This window comes from Callorhinchus milii, unplaced genomic scaffold (genome assembly GCF_018977255.1).
Source record: "Callorhinchus milii isolate IMCB2004 unplaced genomic scaffold, IMCB_Cmil_1.0 Scaffold11, whole genome shotgun sequence".
Taxonomy (NCBI): Eukaryota; Metazoa; Chordata; class Chondrichthyes; order Chimaeriformes; family Callorhinchidae; genus Callorhinchus; species Callorhinchus milii.
Genome location: NW_024704752.1, coordinates 2998068 through 3017699, shown reverse-complemented (window position 1 = coordinate 3017699; position 19632 = coordinate 2998068). Strand labels below are relative to the sequence as shown.

The 19632-nt window shown below is 35.7% G+C and overlaps 1 protein-coding gene across 5 annotated transcripts in view; it reads right to left on the bottom strand.

The window, feature by feature from the left end:
- Positions 1-19632, bottom strand: part of dis3l2 (DIS3 like 3'-5' exoribonuclease 2) — an 83552-nt gene that overhangs the window by 4567 nt on the left and 59353 nt on the right. For all 5 annotated transcript variants that reach the window (XM_007902401.2, XM_007902397.2, XM_007902399.2 and 2 more), the window contains 4 exons: positions 10526-10709; positions 9040-9126; positions 2992-3139; positions 1633-1763 (listed from right to left, as the gene is read on the bottom strand). In XM_007902401.2, the coding sequence (XP_007900592.1) occupies positions 1633-1763; positions 2992-3139; positions 9040-9126; positions 10526-10709 (550 nt within the window). The remainder of the gene's footprint in view (positions 1-1632; positions 1764-2991; positions 3140-9039; positions 9127-10525; positions 10710-19632) is intronic.

Sequence of the window (19632 nt, the reverse complement as noted above, 5' to 3'; positions counted from 1 at the left end):
ATTTTCATTTTATTTAAACATGTATTTACTTTGGAAGAAAAAATATTTCAGACAAACATTTTAAAGTCTTTTCTTATTTGAGTTTAAAGAAGACCTGAAGCAAAACTCTCCACACAAATAAATTCTTAATAATAAATACAATTTTAAAAAAACTATACAATTGTATGACTTCTCCCAGCATCCTGGCCAGCAATTCCCCAAATAAATGGCTTTTCATTTCATGGCTGGCTGTTTGCAGACATTGCAAATGTCAGCTGATTAGCTGCAAAATAGACAGTCACTACACTTCATAGTATATCCTGTGAAGTGCTTTGATATATCCTTCTGAATTGAAAGCTCCTGTATCAAATGTAAGTATTATTATTATTATTATTAACTGAAAATGCTGGATCTGGAATTTTAGAAATGAAGTTATCATGGCAGAATATTACAAGGCTTTTGAACTGTAATTTAAAAAAGTATGATTTAAGCTACTTTAGAAATCTATCTACAATTGAACGATTAAAGCTTATATTAAATATCATAGTGGATAACTGAAACTATTTCAGTAAATATAAATATGGAAGATAAATATAATTTATGGAATAGAAAATGTTTCCCTCAACCCATGACTTGCATGGGAACAAAATAACATTGATTAACCATTAGTAAGTAGTCTAACAGACTAACTGTCGTCTCCCAAAGGTGAAATTGAAACCAACAAGAACTCTTTTCTCTTCTAACTTGTATGTTGGCCTTTCACCATTCCAGCAAGAATCTGAAGTGAGAGACTGAAAAGTACCTATTTCTGGCTGAAATGGTTCCATATAAACTTAGCTGCAATCAACATCAAAATCTTTTCAAACTCAAGATTTGTTTTGAATAAGGAATCGTGATTCATTTGATTCCCACGGCATGAGGGTATTAATACACTGCAGGTTCACTCGATTCTCAAAATGTTGTGGGTTGCAATGTCTACATGTCCAACCGTTATTTCCATTTGTGGTATATTTGAAGTTTGGGGTAACCTGTGATTTCCATTTACTGATAACTATTCTAGGTTGTGGCAACAGTACAAAGTTTGCAGTGCAGTAAGTTGAGGCGTTTTAACATAAAGCACAGCAGGTGTTCAATTCTCAAATGTGCCCAGCTTTAATTATAGGAGATAAGTTAACAAATTACGGTTCCTTTTATTTCACAAATTATAATTTATTTCCTGATAATCAACTTTCAAATCACATTTAATCCTGTTAATAAACTGCTGGTCTTCAAGAAATACCATGACCACCAGAGGATGGGGAAGGTGGCCAAACACAGAGCAAAACCTCCTTGCCCCAAGCTACTCTGTGCAGATAAAAGGCATCTGAGAGCAATTACAATGCACCAACCTAACCCCAGATTCAGACGATTAATCACAAGAGCTCTGCTGTCACAGGTTCAGGAAACAATCTGACCATTAATGAAATTATTATGCTCCCATCATTTAAAAATTGTACTGTTATTATCCCTATATGAGTTCCAAAGTTGGATTATAAATACAATTAAGGCATGGATGCCATAACTGTGAGAACATTAAGTTTCTTTGTGTTACATATCTAAAACAGTTGTAAAACGTATATATCTGTTAAAAAGCTATCTGTGCACAAATCTTACCTTCACAAAAACAGTGAAAAAAATCTCAGTGCTATGTTCTTGTACTCTCTTTGAAGCAATTTTTTTCACATTGCAATGTTCTGCTTGCTTCTGAACATCTCTTTCACTTACACCAACATGTTGCTGAGTATCTAGAAAAAGAAAAGTTCCCATATAAAACCTGTCTTGAGTGCTTTGAGACGTCTAGAAGACGTGAAAAGCGCCATATCAAATGCAAGGATTATTATTATTATATAGTTACATAGAAAATGGAAAAAGCTCCCGTGGTTTCTTAAGTCCACAGTCAGGATAACTTTCCTATTTCACCTCCTATCCAATACTCCACTATTATTATTATTACTTATTATTCTCCTCTGTTTGTTGCCCAGCTAGTCTCACAGTGCATTCCCGCCCAACCCCTCCACTCCCTCCGACGACAAAAAAAACAAGGTTAATTTTTGGGGAAAAAAAGTCCTTCCCAAAGGAGTGAGCTCCAGGGGAGGGCCAATCCCACATGGGCATAAGTCATTATCAGGAAGCTCACAGGCCTGATTTCTTTACAATACAAAATTAGAGATACACATACATTTTTTTACATGCCAGTTATACAATACACTTTGCACTAATAAAATCAGATTTTTTAATTAAAACAAGGGCAAATTCTGTAGGATAACTAATTTGAGATGACTGGACCGAATTTAGACAAGTGGTGTGAAAGCACCTCAGAGCTAACTGCTGAGAATCGTTTCAACAAACTTGTTTTTATTTAAAATGTAGATGATCCGCTTTGTATTAATATTAACATTATTAAAGTACCCTAATAGCTTTCTGCTAACTGTAAATTGGAAGCAATTTATCCCAAATTAAAGTTGAAAATTGCTTATGTGAGTGTATGAATATCCCTTCAACATCCCCCAAATCTTGGGGGCAGAGTGGCCGAAGGCTCTCCCGCCAATGGTGGGGCGGGTGGGTTGGGGGACGTGGAGCAGATCAGAGCTGACTGAGCGGAGAGAACAGATGGTTTGGTAGGGGGTTAGGAGGTTGCAGAGGTAGGGTGGGGCGAGGCCATGGAGGGCTTTGTATGTAGGACCAGGATCTTGAACTGGATCCTCTGAAGGATAGGGAGCCAGTGGAGTGGGCCAGAATGGTCACGGAGTTTGGTTCGGGAGAGGACACGGGCTGCAGAGTTCTGGATTATCTGCAGCCTGTGGAGGGAGGAGTTGGGAAGCAGGGCGTTTGCATAGTCGAGCAACAAACGTGAGGTGTTGGCACCGCATTAAAGATCAATGTAACATTTTGAATTCAGCATCCAAATGCACATTTCAGGTGGTGTTAATATACATGTTCTCACTGACCTGAGACAAAGAATGTTTAACCTACCAACTGTGGCAGCAAGAAGTCGATGTACAATGATATCAGCGTAGCGGCGGATTGGAGAAGTGAAATGGGTGTAGCGAGGGACATTCAGTGCATAATGTCGGAAAAGTGTCTCATCATGAAGAACTCCAGTGCAGAAATATAGTGCCATCTGCAAACAGATTAAGTTTTCACTGAACTGATCTGGATTTTTTTTAAAACAACAGACTGGTTGCTCCACAGAATGCACAATTTATGTAGTTTTTCAAATACATTTGAAGACAAGTTAGATATTATGAATGCATAACCTTAATTCCATTTTGCTCCAACTTCATAAGATTTAGTAATAAGATGGACATAAGGTCAACAAAATACAAATCGCAGTTGTAATTTCTAAAATAAAAATGATAAATTGGATCGCAACTCTCCTGCTATTCTTCAAATTTCATTATTGGAACAAAAATATTATTTTGGAATTTGGAATTTCTAGTTCTCAGATCAGTGTTTTCTTTAGTTGGGACGCAAAAGTTTATAGAAAATGTTTTGTGCACCTCCTCGATCGTCCAGTGAGAAAACAACCATCACTAAGCCTTACAAATGGCTGATTTGCATCCATGTTTGTGTTGAATTGGACAATCTCAGTCAGGGCAGCAATATGGAGGTGATACAATTAACTGCAGAGCTCCAAAAGTGGAAAACTAGACACTCCCCTGCTCGATATACAATCCGAAATGGTTTCTACTTTAAACTGATGACTGATTTCCTTGGATTATCCTGCAAAACATTTTTTTGTTTAATTTGAGAAACCAATTGAAAGAAATAAACTGCGTGTGACCTTCAAAACGTTTTGTAATCCCTGCAGAAATCCTTTAGTTTTATCTTCACTCCATTTTTTTCACTTCTCCATTCACCCTCTCCTGCCTCTACAGGAGCTCGGTTTCACAGGTGCCTCCAATACCTCTCCCAAGCGTTATTTACATTTGAGCCTCACCAGCAAGTATTGACTGAACAGTGCATCACAGCCAAGCTCGATCCTATTCTTATCCAACAAGCAATGGCCCTCTTTCGAGTGGAGGGTTCTAGTTTTCCGATCTCTAATTTTGGACCAGTGAGGTTAATTGTATCACCCCAAATCTGCCCCGTCTTGAGAACCCCTAATGCAGCACAGACCAGGATTCAAACCAACCTTAAAGTATGGCTTAATACTGCACTGGACCATTGGACCATCGAGGAGGTGCACAAAACATTTTCTATATACTTTTCGTCCCAACTAAATAAAAGAAAATGCATGTGTGGCAAAACACTATTTAATAGGGCACACTGTGTAGACATCATGCTCCGCACATCCAGTATCCCTGGCAAGCTGTCAACTGGAACAGAGTATCTTTTGAAAACTAATAATTGAAACTATTTAATAGTTAACAGACATATTTATTAAGTTTCCCTTGTTCTGAATGGATTAAGGATTTAACTTCAGCTGGAGGTACCACGTATATGGTGTCATCTGCAATTCTTAAAATGGTGTAGAAGTTCCATAGGACTGGAAAATGTTCCAAGATTATATACAATTACAAGGAAGCAAATACAACTAAACTTTAAAAGTAAGCCAGAGATATATAAAGGTTTTTTTCTTCATTTATAGTATTTTTAGAATACAATTTGTCACCTTTTTATTTTCTGTTCCAGCCTACTTGATCATGCAAAAGGATTAATTAATGAAAATGTAGTGAGAAAGACTAGATTGTAAAGTTTAAAAGCATGCATTGGAATACATAATCCTTTCTTATGTCTATACATTTTTAAAATTGAAAAAAAATAAGCAATATTTATTTGCCAATAGGATATGTATTAGTCAATAAAATGAATATTGATGAGAATGTTACTTAGCTGTATATTTCCAAAGAGTTCTATAGTGCATAATATCCAGTCAAACCATCTTCAACAACCACTCAGGGACTGGGACAAAGCGCCCTGTGTATAAGGGTGGCCTCTGATCAAGCGTATGTCTGGGCTGTTCCAGAGTGGTTATTACCAGGGGTGGCTGCTGAATGGATGTTCTTGTTTGAACAGGCTTGACAGTATTTATAAACATCAATGGTGCTTACACATTTTTTTCCCCCTGAAGGACAAGTGAGGTGTTGGTCAAATCCACAGGCTAAATTGCTTTGAACTTAGGAGAATGACCACACTTAAGTCAAGCAGTCAAAAAGCAAACATAAGACCTTTCCGAAACAAATCCATGACCAAATCAACTTTGTCCCGCAAGGTTCAATATGTGCTATATTTTGAACAACTGGTTTACACCATTGCAACACCAACAGAATTATGCTGTCCTGTGAGGGGTTGATAAAATTTCCTCAGCTTTGTTGCTATTTTAATACGTCTTATAATGAATTAAAATCATGGGACAGTTCCTTTATTTTTTCCATAAGATGGAACATCTTGAATTAATGGTCCACAGCAATGATTCCTTCTGCAATACTCGTCAGTTTTACTTCATGCAATGTCTTCAGTAAGAAACTGAACAATGTCAAGATCTGATTTTTCTTTGCAATATGATGAACCGCATTCAAAAAAGTAATGAACTGGCAGCTTCTGTTGTGGTTTAATCATCACAGACATTAGTCACTGAGTCTGTGCACTACTGGTCTTGAATTTCACATTGTACTCTAGGAATGCATGCCTTCAAATGCAGATCTACATCCAGGGTAGCCAAATTTACTGAACAATCTAATAATGTGAGCTTCACTAAATTACAAGACATATTTCCTTAATCCTTGAAGCATGAAAGGTAGGTAATTTAATACTAAAGTCTAAAGACTGTATTCTGATGGTTTATATATTTGACATGCCCATGGTTATACTTTCGCTGGAACAAGGAAGGTTAAGAGGAAACTAAGAGAGTTCTTCAGTTATGAAGTCATAATTTCATAACTTCAAATTATGAATGGTTAGGGAAAATTGAGAAACAACTAAACAGTTTCTACAATTCAGTGAGTGAGCAATGAGAAAGCAAAATTAATCACAAGAATAAACAGAAAAATAAGATTATTTTTATGCAGAGGGTTTTAGAATATGGAATACTTTTTTTAACCACATACTGCTGTTGAAGTTGAGGTCATAAACAGCATTTAAAATGGAATTGGATAAATATTTGAAGAAAACTAAGTGACTATCCTCTTTGGGAGGGTTATGTGGTAAGTGGTCTCCTTGGAGCTGAAATGCCAAAGTGATGTGCTAGATACCTCCATGGTGGTCTTGGTTGTTCCATTCCCAAGTCAAGCAGGTCCACAGTACACAAAGCACTGCTCATAACAGACCAGCCAGTCTGGTTTATTGGTAAGACTTGTAGTGACCAGCCACCTGGAGCAGGGTTCCTTCCCACTCACCTTCTGTTAACCCTGCAAGCCAAAGCCCTAACAGATAGGCACTATCTGGTCCTAGCTGGATAAGTAGCGGGAAGCTTGCCAGACAGTTCTTTCATTAGCAAGGTTTGCGGTTTTATCTGGTTAAATATGCACCCCAATGCATATTCTGGGAGCCCCAAGACTTGGCTCTTGCCAAGTTGCATCTAATACTGTACTCTCTGCATTTAAGTAAGCATGATGTGCCCCTCTGGGATAAAGTGCATATTCCATTCCAAACACGGAAATTTACATGTCTAGGTGGAATACATGGAACTTTCAGTTTGGTTTGAGTATTCTTAACCATGGTGATGGTTTCTGTGTGAATCAGACACATGGCTGCCCTCCCCCCCAAAAAAGAAACAGCAATTGTTATCAAATGTATGAAGTGTTAATACGAACCATAAATTTGAATCACTTCATTCAAACGGTGTGTATATATTGAAATCCTGGCCACATGATAGTAAAACTATTGCTAATTTGTCTTTTCAACTGCAATATACTTGTGGGCTCAAATGGCAACAGATTTCTATTTGGGATTGTTAAATGGCAGATGCGAGAAACTTGCCAAAACTCAGAAGAATATTTGAATGCATAGATGAAGAAAATATTTCAGATATCACTTTCTTTTACCTATTGCAAAACAACAAAAGACAATTCGTATTTAGACCAGCTCAACGGTACTGTATAATTTAATGGCCACTGAACACTCGTCACTGAAAATATGGCAAATAGAGGCTTTTGAGTTATTAGATTTTCTTTTTCTTATAATTAAGAGAATTATGCACACAAAATATGGCTGATTAATTTAATTTCCTTATTTTGAGAATTAAACACAAGGCCAAGACAGTAAAATGTGTATTTGACTGGCAGCACTTATTGCCTGTTTGAAAATGTTAAAATTTAACTTCTCCTCCCCTTCACACCCATTCAAAAATATTTCCAAAACCCATTACCATTCACCTCTTTTGGTTACATTTTGGACTTTATTGCCTCCTCTACCTTTTCAAAACCCAGATGTGGATTGCTTTATTAATGTGCTGTGGTAAACCAAACTAGCTTCCAAATATTACATGCAAGGTCGGTATGTTTACGTGTTAAGAAATTTGAAACTGTGCTGAAAATTTTCATAGTAGAATCTCAACTGCTCAGCTATAATATTTGAGGCTTACCTGCATCCTAACTTGTACCTCATTAACTTTCACATAACTTTATATTTGATATTTCAGCCCAATCAGTCTAAAGGTTCTTGGACAAATATCCAGTTGGATGGAGAAGTTGATGAGAACAGTTCCTCTCATATTTAATGGCTAATATGATAAATATGCTGAATATATGTTTTAGTGTTAGAACTGTAACATATAAATTTCATATATTTGCAGATTCTGAATGAAACATACACTATGTTTACTCTGGTGAATGTGTAAATCACATAATTTCTTGCATTGAAAAGAGAAAATGGTACACAAGCAATTTACAATCCAAAAAAAAGATCATTTCAAACAAACATGAAAGACAAATGTTATCTGTCCTAAATAAAACGCTCAAAGCTAATTAACCATAAGACACAAAGCATCTCTAAACATCCATGCCCTAATACTAGACAAAGCAACAGCCTGAATACTCAAGTGACTAGTTTTGTGAAAAATTATCTGTCATATTCCTTAAATATGATATTTACAAGAAACAGAATGTCCTGCTGGCTTTGACAATGTTCTTCCTCATATATTTCACTGGCATAAGCACATACTGTGTCATTAATTTGCCACTGTATAATTTGTAAATTTAAGATGTTTAAAAGCTCTGCTCTTCAAAAAATGCTTTAGTTTGCTTCAACTTTCTGAATAAGTGATTGATGGGAGACTAAAAGCAAATCGGTAAAGATGTGGAGTAAAACGAAACATGAGAAGGAACAGATGATCTGACAAAATTGGGAATCAAAAGTTGGATCTGGCTTGTGTCCAAGTCATTAGTTTTGTTGCAGTAGTTGAGTTTGTAAACTTGCCAGGATGACGACAGGCAGTGTTGATATATTAATAGTTCCACAAGGAAATGAGACAATTAAAATAATGGCAATCAAATTAAAGTCTGAAAGGTGATGAATTGACAACTTGATTTGCTTTCATATTTTACAGTTCTGACATTAACCTTGATGGACTGCATCTTTTTGGCAAAACTGTGTTCTCTGGATACTTTTAGAGTTCTGTCAAAAGCAAAGCTGTGGAAAAGTAACATGTGTCCTGGCCACAAATAATGTTTCCAAGAACTGTATGACAAAATATCCGAAATAAGTACATCTAAGTATTTAATCTCCAATTACTTAGCAGTAAATTTGATATTGCTTTCATATGGTTTATTTCTTAGCTCTCAAGATACAATAGCCTTTCATTTGCCTTATTTTGACCATATGTGCGATGTGTATTGCTTATTCATATTGAGATTATATTATTCCATTTAATTAAGTGAAAAACAGTGGGCTAACAGAAAGTGTTAAATTGATAAATACTTTGCATTTGTTATCACATGTAAGTGTGGCATAAAACGAAGTTGGACTTTGTTTTAATTTAGGGAGGGTCTTGAAATCTAGATACATTTTTGCCAATCAAACTGCTTTTTGGAAGAGAAAAGATTGTTAATGGAGATCTTTACAAACTTAAAAATTGCTTACCTGCATTGGCCGGGAGCACATGTGGGTCAGCACCTCTCTCCGAGCTACAGAATACTGGTCTGTCCCCAGGGTTAAATTTAAGCTCCTCTGTTTGATAAAAGCATAAAGTGCAACAGTTACCTTTGGGACAAGTCAGCCAAGACATATTTCAGTAAATATACATAATGAGAAGATATGTAATCAAAAATAAAAATGAACAGATAGTTAATTCCTCATGTTCCTGGTTGGTAGAATGCAAATATTATGAAGTATTATGAAAATAAAAAAAGTATTATGAAAATAAGCACATCATTATTTTGTTTTAACTGAACAGCTCATACAGCTCATCAGACCTTTTTGCTTTGGTGCTGACTTCTTGCTTTGATTTCAAGCACTCCTGAAGAACATTCATAAAATCCAAATATTTTACAGAATTAGAAAATCTGGTGCATTCTTTAGACATTTGGACCAATTACAATCTCCATTTAGAAATTCTGCACTTTTGATCAAATGCATCTTTTGCTAGATTATTTCTATGAAATATATATTCATATCCAACTTATAATAATAATCCTTGCATTTGATATAGAGTTTTTCACGTCTTCTAGACGCCTCAAAGCACTTCACAGAATATGCTGTAAAGTGAATTGACTATATTTGTGGGCGAAACACGACCACCAATTGCGCACAGCAGTGTCCCACAAACAGTCGTGGATTGAAAATGACCAATTTATTATTGTTTTGTTTTGGAGGGATTATTATTAGTTGTTGAGTATCAAATCAAAGTTGACAGTCTCTCATAACAATTGCAAGTGTCCCTGCATCTATCATTTTCACATTCAAAAATCCTGTTTCCCCTCATGTGATATTTTTACATCTCCATTTTTTCAGGTCCTTGGCAAATAAAGAAAATAAGCGAGTAATTAATGTATAAGCCTCAGTTTTGTTGTTTTGCATCTGAAGTTGACATTAAAAGTAATGCCATATTCTAGTGAAGTAATAATAAGCCTTGCATTTGATATAGCGCCTTATCACGTCTTTCAGACATCCCAAAGCGCTTCACTGTATATACTATTGTGAATTGACTGTATATTTTGTAGCACCTAGTCTGAATTTGTTACTGACATATATGGAAGATTGAATTCTATTCACATTATGCTAGAAGTAGGCAAGGAATTGGTTTAAAGGCAAGGAATTGAAATTCATTCAATTATGATGAGAATATGCAAAGCACAATTTTGTAATAAAAAGTGTTATTGCTTCATTTTCCATCTTAAGATGTATTGCTTATGAGAAACAGTTCTGAATTCAATTTGAAAGGAAATCTAGACATACCATGGAACAAAAATATCCTTCTTGAAAATCTCCAATCATTTACAAAAGCACTTATCCAGCAGTTTAAAAATAAGAATTTTCAAAATTGAACTCCCAATTATGTGTTTGATTTACGGAGAGATAGACCAGCACAAGACAAAGCAAATTATTTTGCTCACATGTAGGAACTCACATTTAATGCTCCTGCAGAACTGAAGTCAACTTCGAGTCCCATCTGGTCACAGAACTCAATGAGGTCATCCAGCATTTTTGTTTGTGGTGGTGGATGCCGACGCAGTAATGCTTGCTCAGGGAATGAATTGTAGATCTTGTGGGCTGCTGCCATATTTGCCAGCAACATGAATTCTTCTACTAATCTGGAGAGAACAAAATATTCGTGAAAAGTTTGAACACTGTTATCAGAATTAGCCACAGGATAGGAAAAGTTAAAAAGTGTAAACTTATACTAAAGGGAGTCTCAATCAGTAAGGATAACCTCCAGCAAGACATTCAAAGGCAGGGCCATTTCAGAGAAGAACTCTAACAAGAGAATGATGGAAGATGCATACAAATGTATAAAAAGTCAGAAGCTGCTTCATTCAAGAAATCACCCAAGCTCAAAGACCTGCTATTTTATCCAGGAAGAAACAATCATGTAATAAAATGAATTCACTATGTTTAAAATATACTGTATACAGCTTGTTAAATGCATACTTTTCTCTTGCATATGAATTAATCTGAAAACATGTAGTTTCAAAATTCAGGTGTTTTCATGATCATTATTATCATGCCGCTGGGATCTGGTATCAAATGGTCAGTACATTATCATTTCACTAGATGGCAGCATCCAACTGACACAAATTGACTTGAATTTCGGAGAGTAAAGATAAGACCATAAGAATCAATTTCTCCAAACATTGAACTACATCTTGACCCAAGACCTAAAGCAGAGTTGAAAAAATGATAGTGTGAAATATTGCCGCTTCCAGTTATATCTCCCAAATCATTTAGTCCAAAGGTTTATCGGGTAGGAAGCAACTGTGCCTAAAAACACACAATTTGTTTATGTTAGAAGTTCAAAGCAGCTATGAAGTTCCAAGAGGATGCATCAACTAGTACAATTATATTTCCTCAATCAATATTGGATTGGGATCATGATTCCTAAATGCTTTCTATGGTTGGCGAGCTAAGCAGTGTTCCACATGTATTGCAAACCTACTTAGACTACTGTAGATAATAACTGTCATGAGGGAATGAGAAAATATTAATAATGGACAGAGAGCGTTTAGGAAGCAATAAGCTTCACATCTTATATGTGTAGTTTCTCATCAAGGTTCATTATAGGGCTTGTTTTTACACTGGTGCAATTTCTTTTAATATATAAAAATACTTTATTCTTTAAAATTAATATGTTCAAAAATGTGCAGATTATTTTATGTGAGAATTTTCACTGTATGACTCACTATTGATTCATTCCATCAAAGAAGCTATGGCATTGGCCCACATTTCTTTCCAGCATTAAGTAGATGTTCTCTATTAAGACCACAAAAATAACCAAGTAGGTCATTTTTTCAGCTTCAAACAAAAGCCACGGTGACCACTTCAGTGTTCCATTAAGTGGGAAAGTTGTCATGTACTCAAGTGATCTTCAACATTCTGCCCACAAAATGTACAGTCAATTCACTTTACAGTATATTCTGTGAAGCGTTTTGAGATGTCTTGAAGACGTGATGAGGAGTTATATTAAATGCAAGGGTTATTATTATTATCTGTCAGACATTGGAGAAAAGTTTACATAGAGGTTTGTCAGCAAGCAATTTAAAAGGACTATTTCAAATGCATTTCTAGAAAATAGAGATTTTCTTTTAGAACAAATTTTAGAATGTAGCAAAAATACAATTTATGGAAATGTGACCTCATCTGCCCTAAAATGATAATTTTACATAAGTAAGAAATTGTTGAATAAATCTGCTATAGATAACCGTTACTTCATACTTGAGCACCGCCTTAGTTTGATGATATTTAAAGCATATCTAGAGGCATTTAGGATCAACAAAATATATTTATGGGGTCTATTTCTTGGAGGTTTAATAGACACAGCTGTACCAGGCCCATTTATATACAAATCTATCAATTCTGAACTCAAAAGCAAACATACATCAACAAAATGCAGAAATGGGCAGATTCTTTCTGGTGACTTTCAAAGTAATTCGGCAGATTCAAACACTGAGTGGGGTATCAAAGAGAATATTTAATGGTTTGCTTTATTCATTGAAAATGCTTCATATAAAGAAACTGGTAATGGCAATTATTTCAAGCCTTTTTTTGCAAAATGCAGTGAAACAGCAGTTGAACAGCAATTGTAGCTTTAGAAAATATACTTTTGTAAGGAAACAATACCTTGTCTACGTTTGTTATTTATTATAGAGAGAAAGCATTTACTCAATGACACACCTATAAATCACAAATTCAAAGCATTCGTGGCAATCCAACTTGCAGAATTAGTCCCCAGTCATTAATGTAAGTAAAGGCCTTAGCTTTTTGCAATTACATGTACTTTCAACAACTTTTGTGCTCTATGCATATTTAAATGTATTACAAAACTTAACACATGCCAAAGTGAGTAAAGTAAAAATAATAATAATAAACATCCTTGCATTTGATATAGCGTCTAATCATGTCTCCTAGACATCTCAAGGTACCTCACAGAATACACTGTAAAATGAATTGACTGCATGTTTTGCCATCGAAACGCAGCAGCCAATTGCACACAGCAGTGTCCCGCAAACAGATGTGGATTGAGTGACCAAATTTGTTTTATTTTTAATGAATTTTTACTCGCGGAAAAGCGATCCACAAATTCACTAACAACCGGGTTCCTTGTTACTGATAACAGAGGCATGTGGAGTAAGGCAACTTGTCTAAGGTTTCGCCTTGCCCGGGAATCAAACCTGCGTCCTCTCGCTTGCGAGGCGAGTGCTCTAACCACTAAGCTACAAGACAATGGAATGAAGCAAGCCCATACAGGATTTAATGATACTTTTTGAACTTCATAACTAGTTTGATCTGCTATTTTCTTTTGCAAACATTTTAGAAAACTATACTGAAATTATTATCACTTTATAAGCACCATAATAGAAATTAGATAAAAAGAAAATTACTATGATTGCAGAATGAACTACAGGGAATGCACATTTTCTCATCGCTTATTATTCTCAAAAGAGCAAAATCCACTCCTTTGTGAAAGCGAAAAAAAATTAAATCTCTTAAAATTCTTTATTTTCCCCCCTCCGTCCATGTATATAAACAAAACCGGAACTTGATTCAAACCGTTCAATTAACTCAGACTCAAGACATGTGGAGATTCAAATGTTGTCATTTAATGAAATCTGCCTGAGGGCAGAATTTAATAGTGATGGCTAAATTGGGAATGTCTGATAATGAAGATCATTACTCCACGCAATGTTCAATCTTACATATCAGACATTTACAATTTACATGTTCTCATGCTATGAACGTTTACTCATATTCATATAGGTTTACAAATGATTTTCAGACTGTAAATGAAAGCAACCACAATTACCAGCGTCATTCTCCTCGAGAATACAACCATTTTTGTCATGGTCACAACAAATTTACTGAAAAGCATAAAGATCATGTTCCTGGAATATTTTGAATCCAGAGTAACTCCAAAGAAATGATGAACCACAAGGAAATTTTGATTTTTTAAATATAATTGATTTAAAAATATACTTGTGTCGCAAGGTGTTGATATTTCTCAACATTGTCACAGGACATTAGCAAAGACCAATGTTAACATCCCAATGTAAAATAACAAAGTCTAATTGATAAAATACTTTATACCAAATTGCATCTTTCATCCAGTCAAAGAATTTTCTTTCAAATCTGAATGTATTTCTTTATTACCACACTCAATTTATTTTGGCACACACAATCATCAGAACGATATCTCTTCATTAAATCAGTTATAGGTTCTGTTATCATTTGGTATCAAGTGATTGAGAAGCCTTCAGTATTCTTCTAATTGTTTCCATTTTTTATTATACATACTCAAAATAATCAAAATAATTTGTTGGAATGCCCAACCTACATAACAGTGTGATTTTCATATCAAATATTATCCAAGTTACACTTACGATGGCCTGTCTATCACTGGCAATAGGACCAGTTAAATGCAATGTATGCTTTTAACCTTCCTGCAGTAGAGTGCTCCCTCTCTCGAACATGAGCACACGTCTAGCATGGGAGTGTGTGGGGGAAGGGTCCCGTGACCAGTCAGCTGCATGAGTGATTCTAAGGCGAGAAATGTTCATGAGAACAGTCATATCCAACCAGCCAGCATTCTGCATGTATATACAATACAGCCAGTTTGTATACACCAGAAGCTAAAAGTGACAAGACTGTCAGTTTTTTTTTCCTCAAGGATGCATTATAACATACGGTCTAATTTTATGGCCCTGAAAAACCACATTATAACCGGGTTGCTCTCATCATCATTATTAAGATTTCATCATTTTTGCCTACTTGATAATAGTCACTATATTTCAAGATTTTGAATTAGGAGCTGTGAAAATGATTAGGCGCATATTAGAATAAAATGATCATTGTTTATCTCTCAAAGAATGCAATTAAAATACCCTATTTTGTCGGAGTCTTGATAAGGACTCCATGATTTTCATATGGCATCCAAAGACTGCTTTCGAGAGGTGCCAGTGAGCATCAAAGCCAACTAATGAAGGAGGTAAGCAGCATTCACATTACTGATTCAAAGATCATATTCAAATTAATTTATACGAGTAAAACTATTCAATACTCCATAGTAATAGTCCATTTACAAACATCAAATGAACCAACTAAAATAAGCTACTTTAATATACTTCTTGACAAAACCTGTTTTCCTTTGATTCTTTCATTTATAACAAGAAAAGTTTGTTGAACAAGCAAAGCAAATAACTCTTGGAAGTCTTTGTGAAGTGAAAATCTGTTCTACCCTAAATTCAGAAGGGAATAAAGCACACCAAAGATGAACAGAAAAAGGTCATAAAGCACAAATTATACACAACAACTGATTTAAAGATAATTACACACCTGAGGACAATAATTTACACAGTAACGCATACTTTGTATGAATCATTACTTGAACATTCAGTCAATCAAAACACTGTTTATGATTTCAAGGACATTTTCTCATCCAACACAAAAACTCTCTATAACACTCACTCAGTAGTCCTGACAATTTTCCAAGTTAACTCAAGCACATCTGACATACGTCTGAACAAGTACTTATTACTAAAACCACGAGCTAAAGACCAGGAATTTTTTTTAATATTTGCAACTTACTGCATTTTTAGAATATGTGCTAGTTTTACTGCCAATATAGAAAATGTTCTAAACACATTTCAGCAATATAGAGTAGGAAAGAGGGAGTCAATTTTCAAAACTAATTTATCACTATATAATATACAACTTATGCTGTACACCCATTGAAAACATAATAAGAAGCTTAGGAATATTGCATTAAGGATCCATATGTGAAATCAATCTTTGCAGTTTTGAGTTTCTAGTGATGAATTGTAGGCTCCTAAGAACTACACAGCAGGTAAATATTTTCGATCTAGAAATATCAGCTCCTAAAGGGCAGAAACATTGATTTAACTACATTCAGGTCAAATTTAAAATATACTAACTGCTTGCTACATTGATCACTACTCCACTGGAGGTGTTAATTGATAGATCAAAATGCTCTTAAAATCCATGAATGATGCTATCTACTCCTGTTGGCAGATAATTCCAAATATTTATTTAAAGTTGTGTATATTCTGTCACCCCTCAAAGAAAAACAAGCCAGCAGAGTTCTCCCCTTGTTCGCATCCTGTCTATTAAGATTCCAAAACCAATCATTTTCTTAACTACCTGTCATTTGTTTCTCAAAATATTTGTTGAGACAAAAAATGTTTTTGTTCGCATCAGTACCTTCATTAGCAAGTCTGCAAGACAGAACCATGTCTGGTTAAGATATGTTCCCACAAAACGTGGCTGTAGATAGTTTATACAAGGAAAAGACCTGCTCGGGAACATTAAGTGAACTTAACATTGACTACACTTTAAAAAATCGTCAACAAGCAATATCCCACATGGAACTTACATTCGCACTTTGTTATGCGAGTTTTGCCGTTGATTAACCATTTTGAAATTCACAGCACGTCTTCCCCACTGTTTATATTAAAATGTGTCCCCTACTCTTTGTTGCCACTGAAAATGTTGCATAAACACTCCTAATAAAAAAAATGCAAAAAGTGACCTTTTGTCTCATAATGAGACTTCAAAGAAACATTGAGCACAAATGAAGTGTAAAGAATCCATTAACTAGACTGGATAAGCAAGAAGCCCATGACAACCTTCAGAGTAACAGCTAGTGCCCTAATGCACGGAACCAGTTAGACGTCTCCTGCTTGAAAATTCTAAGAAGAGTCTATTCATGCTTTATGCAGACAAAAATGACAATTTCTCTTTCATCCTGCACTTGCTGGCATTACAATTTATACATATGTTGTTTCGACTTCAAATGTAACATTTTCCAATAAATTTACTGGGAGACAAGTATAAAAGATCGATGGCTTAAATAATCTTCTATTCATGCCAACTTTTTTGTCACAATTTGATTGATCTGCATAATTTATCATGATCTCATTTCAGAAACCAGTGCTCCAAGTCAGGTATTTCCCACATCAGAAATTTAACTTTTAGCCTACGCAAATCGTGTGGTTTATGACACTAGGAAAATCTAGATACTCTTTAAAAAAACCTATAAGCCACATCTTTGTAAAAGTTATAACTTTAATCCACAAGGTTTACTCCACATCTGTTCATCAGGTGCAACAAGGAAATTCAGAATGATAATTTTTATTTTTAGAAAAAAACTATAAATATATATTATGGATGCATATATATGTGTGTCAGCCTGGCGCAGTGGGTAGCACTCTCGCCTCAAGTCAGGACTTGGAATCACACAGTCTAAACGATTCTCGAATGAGGTGGGTGCTGGGGAAGGGTTGCATTGCCAGAGGTGCCGTCCTTCAGATAATTGACTTTAAAGATCTCAGGGAACTATTCAAAAAGAGAGATTCTTTCTCTCGGTGTACTGGCCAACAATCCCTCAAATAAAATTGGTCACTCACTCTATGGCTGTTTAAGGAACACTGCTATGCCCAATTGCCTGCCACGTTTCGTCTACATGATATCTTGTGATTTGAACTTAATTGAGTTGGGAGTGCTGTCAGTATCTTGTTTGTTTTGTTGATATCACCTCACACGGCTTGGAGATGTTCAGCAATAGGTTAACTGGCATCTTTAGGTGGTCCTTGGGAAGTTCTATCCTCTCTATATACACGCACCTTTTCTTAAAAAAAAATTCAAATGTTTTCAGGCTTGCATTTGGCTGTGTTAAACTTCATTTTGAATGGTGCATACCTATTGAATTCCATTGCAAAATCTTTGCCAACTATGTTGATTCCACACTTTTAAACTTGCTTGACCCCATTTGCATATTTAACAGAACTGTGAATTTAGGTCATTTATATAAATGTGGATGGGGATGAAATCCCCCACAAGCTTCTGTGGGATTCTACTTAATAACACTCCGCTTCAGTGTAGCTCCTCTTGTGACTGCTCTCTGCTTCCTTCCATTTATCAATGTTCATGTCTCACTATTACATGTCACTGACAGTCTGCAAAGGAATCTCGAGTCACATCCCAATGCTCTTTTGGAAATCTAAGTTCATGGTCATATAGCTTCCCATTGTCAATATAATAATAATCCTTGCATTTGATATAGCGCCTTATCTCGTCTTCGACTCGTCTCAAAACACTTTACAGAATACGCTTAAATCAGATTGAGTGATCATTTGGGCATGTCACTTCCTCTTTAAAATTTCTTAGGAAAGAACTAACCCTTCTAAAGCCATGTCTTATATGTCCAAGCTCAGAACATTTCTATTACTCTCTCTTATGGTGATATCAATTTTAAAAAGGAAATTGTAAGGAAAATCACAATAAAGATACTCCGGAAAGGAGCTTTCCAGATACCCGCAAATTGCTTTTAACAGTTTTCAATAATGAGTTTCAGATAACTATAAGCTGTTTGAGCTTCACTCACTTAGTTTATACTAATAACAGTTACATTTGATAGTGCACCTTTTAGGTCAGGAGCATGTCTCAAAGCTCTTCATAGGATTTATTGTAAACAGATTTATTGTAGGTGAATGCTTTCTGAATATTCCTACCTTCAAACAATCTAATGAAGTGTCAAAGGCTACTGTGGACTTGCTCATTACAAAAGTAATTGTATTTAAGATTCTATTTGTGCTCATGTGGAGATAGACTGTTTTACCATACAATGACATTTCAGTCTGTTGAAGAGAAAATTAGCTGACCACAGATAATCAACTCTGCGGTCCACGGAAAGGTTTCTATTTTGTGGTAATGCTTCGATCTTCAAACCCAAAAGCAAATTACACAAAATTGCTTAACTACCAATTTAGGTGATAAAGGAATGTGCCATATTTGATTAGAAAACATTATGGACTCTGGAAGAAGTGTTTTTCTTTTCAGAATCCCAGATTTTCATACTCCAAAAACAACAAATTATTTATATAGCACCTATCACGTCTGGGGGACGTCCCAAGGCGCTGCTAGACAGTCAAGGATTTGCACCCAAGCTGGAGGTTGGGATCAGGAGAGGAGGGCAGGGAGGGTGGGGGTAGGAGGATGCCTAAAGTCGAAGAGGAAGATCTTGAGACAGGCCTTTAAGTAGGCAAGTGAGGGGGCGAGGCGAAGACTGTGGGATGGAGGCCAAAGGGTGTTGGCAGAAAGACTGAAGGCCCGACCGCCGATGGAGTGACTGTAGGGCGTGGGACGTGAAGCTGGCCAGAATATGTTGAGCAGAGTAAATCAACAATAATTAAAGGGAAAATTTCTCCGCTGTCACTTTTAAGTAGAATAACCATTTGGGTTCGACAGTCACACTACATTACATTCACATTATCCACATAAACATTTATATAATGTGTACTTGGCTCAGTTAAAGTAGTAGCAGTATTAAATTCTGCAAACCACATTTGATTCCATGTTTGATCGTCTCGTTCTATTCTAAATACTTCCCATACTTTTCTTGATCTGACAGACACATACAAATAATTTGCCCAATAGTTTAATTGGCTCAAAACCAGAGGGAAATCAACAAAGACAAGTTTAGTTTTGGAAACAACAACAACAACAAGA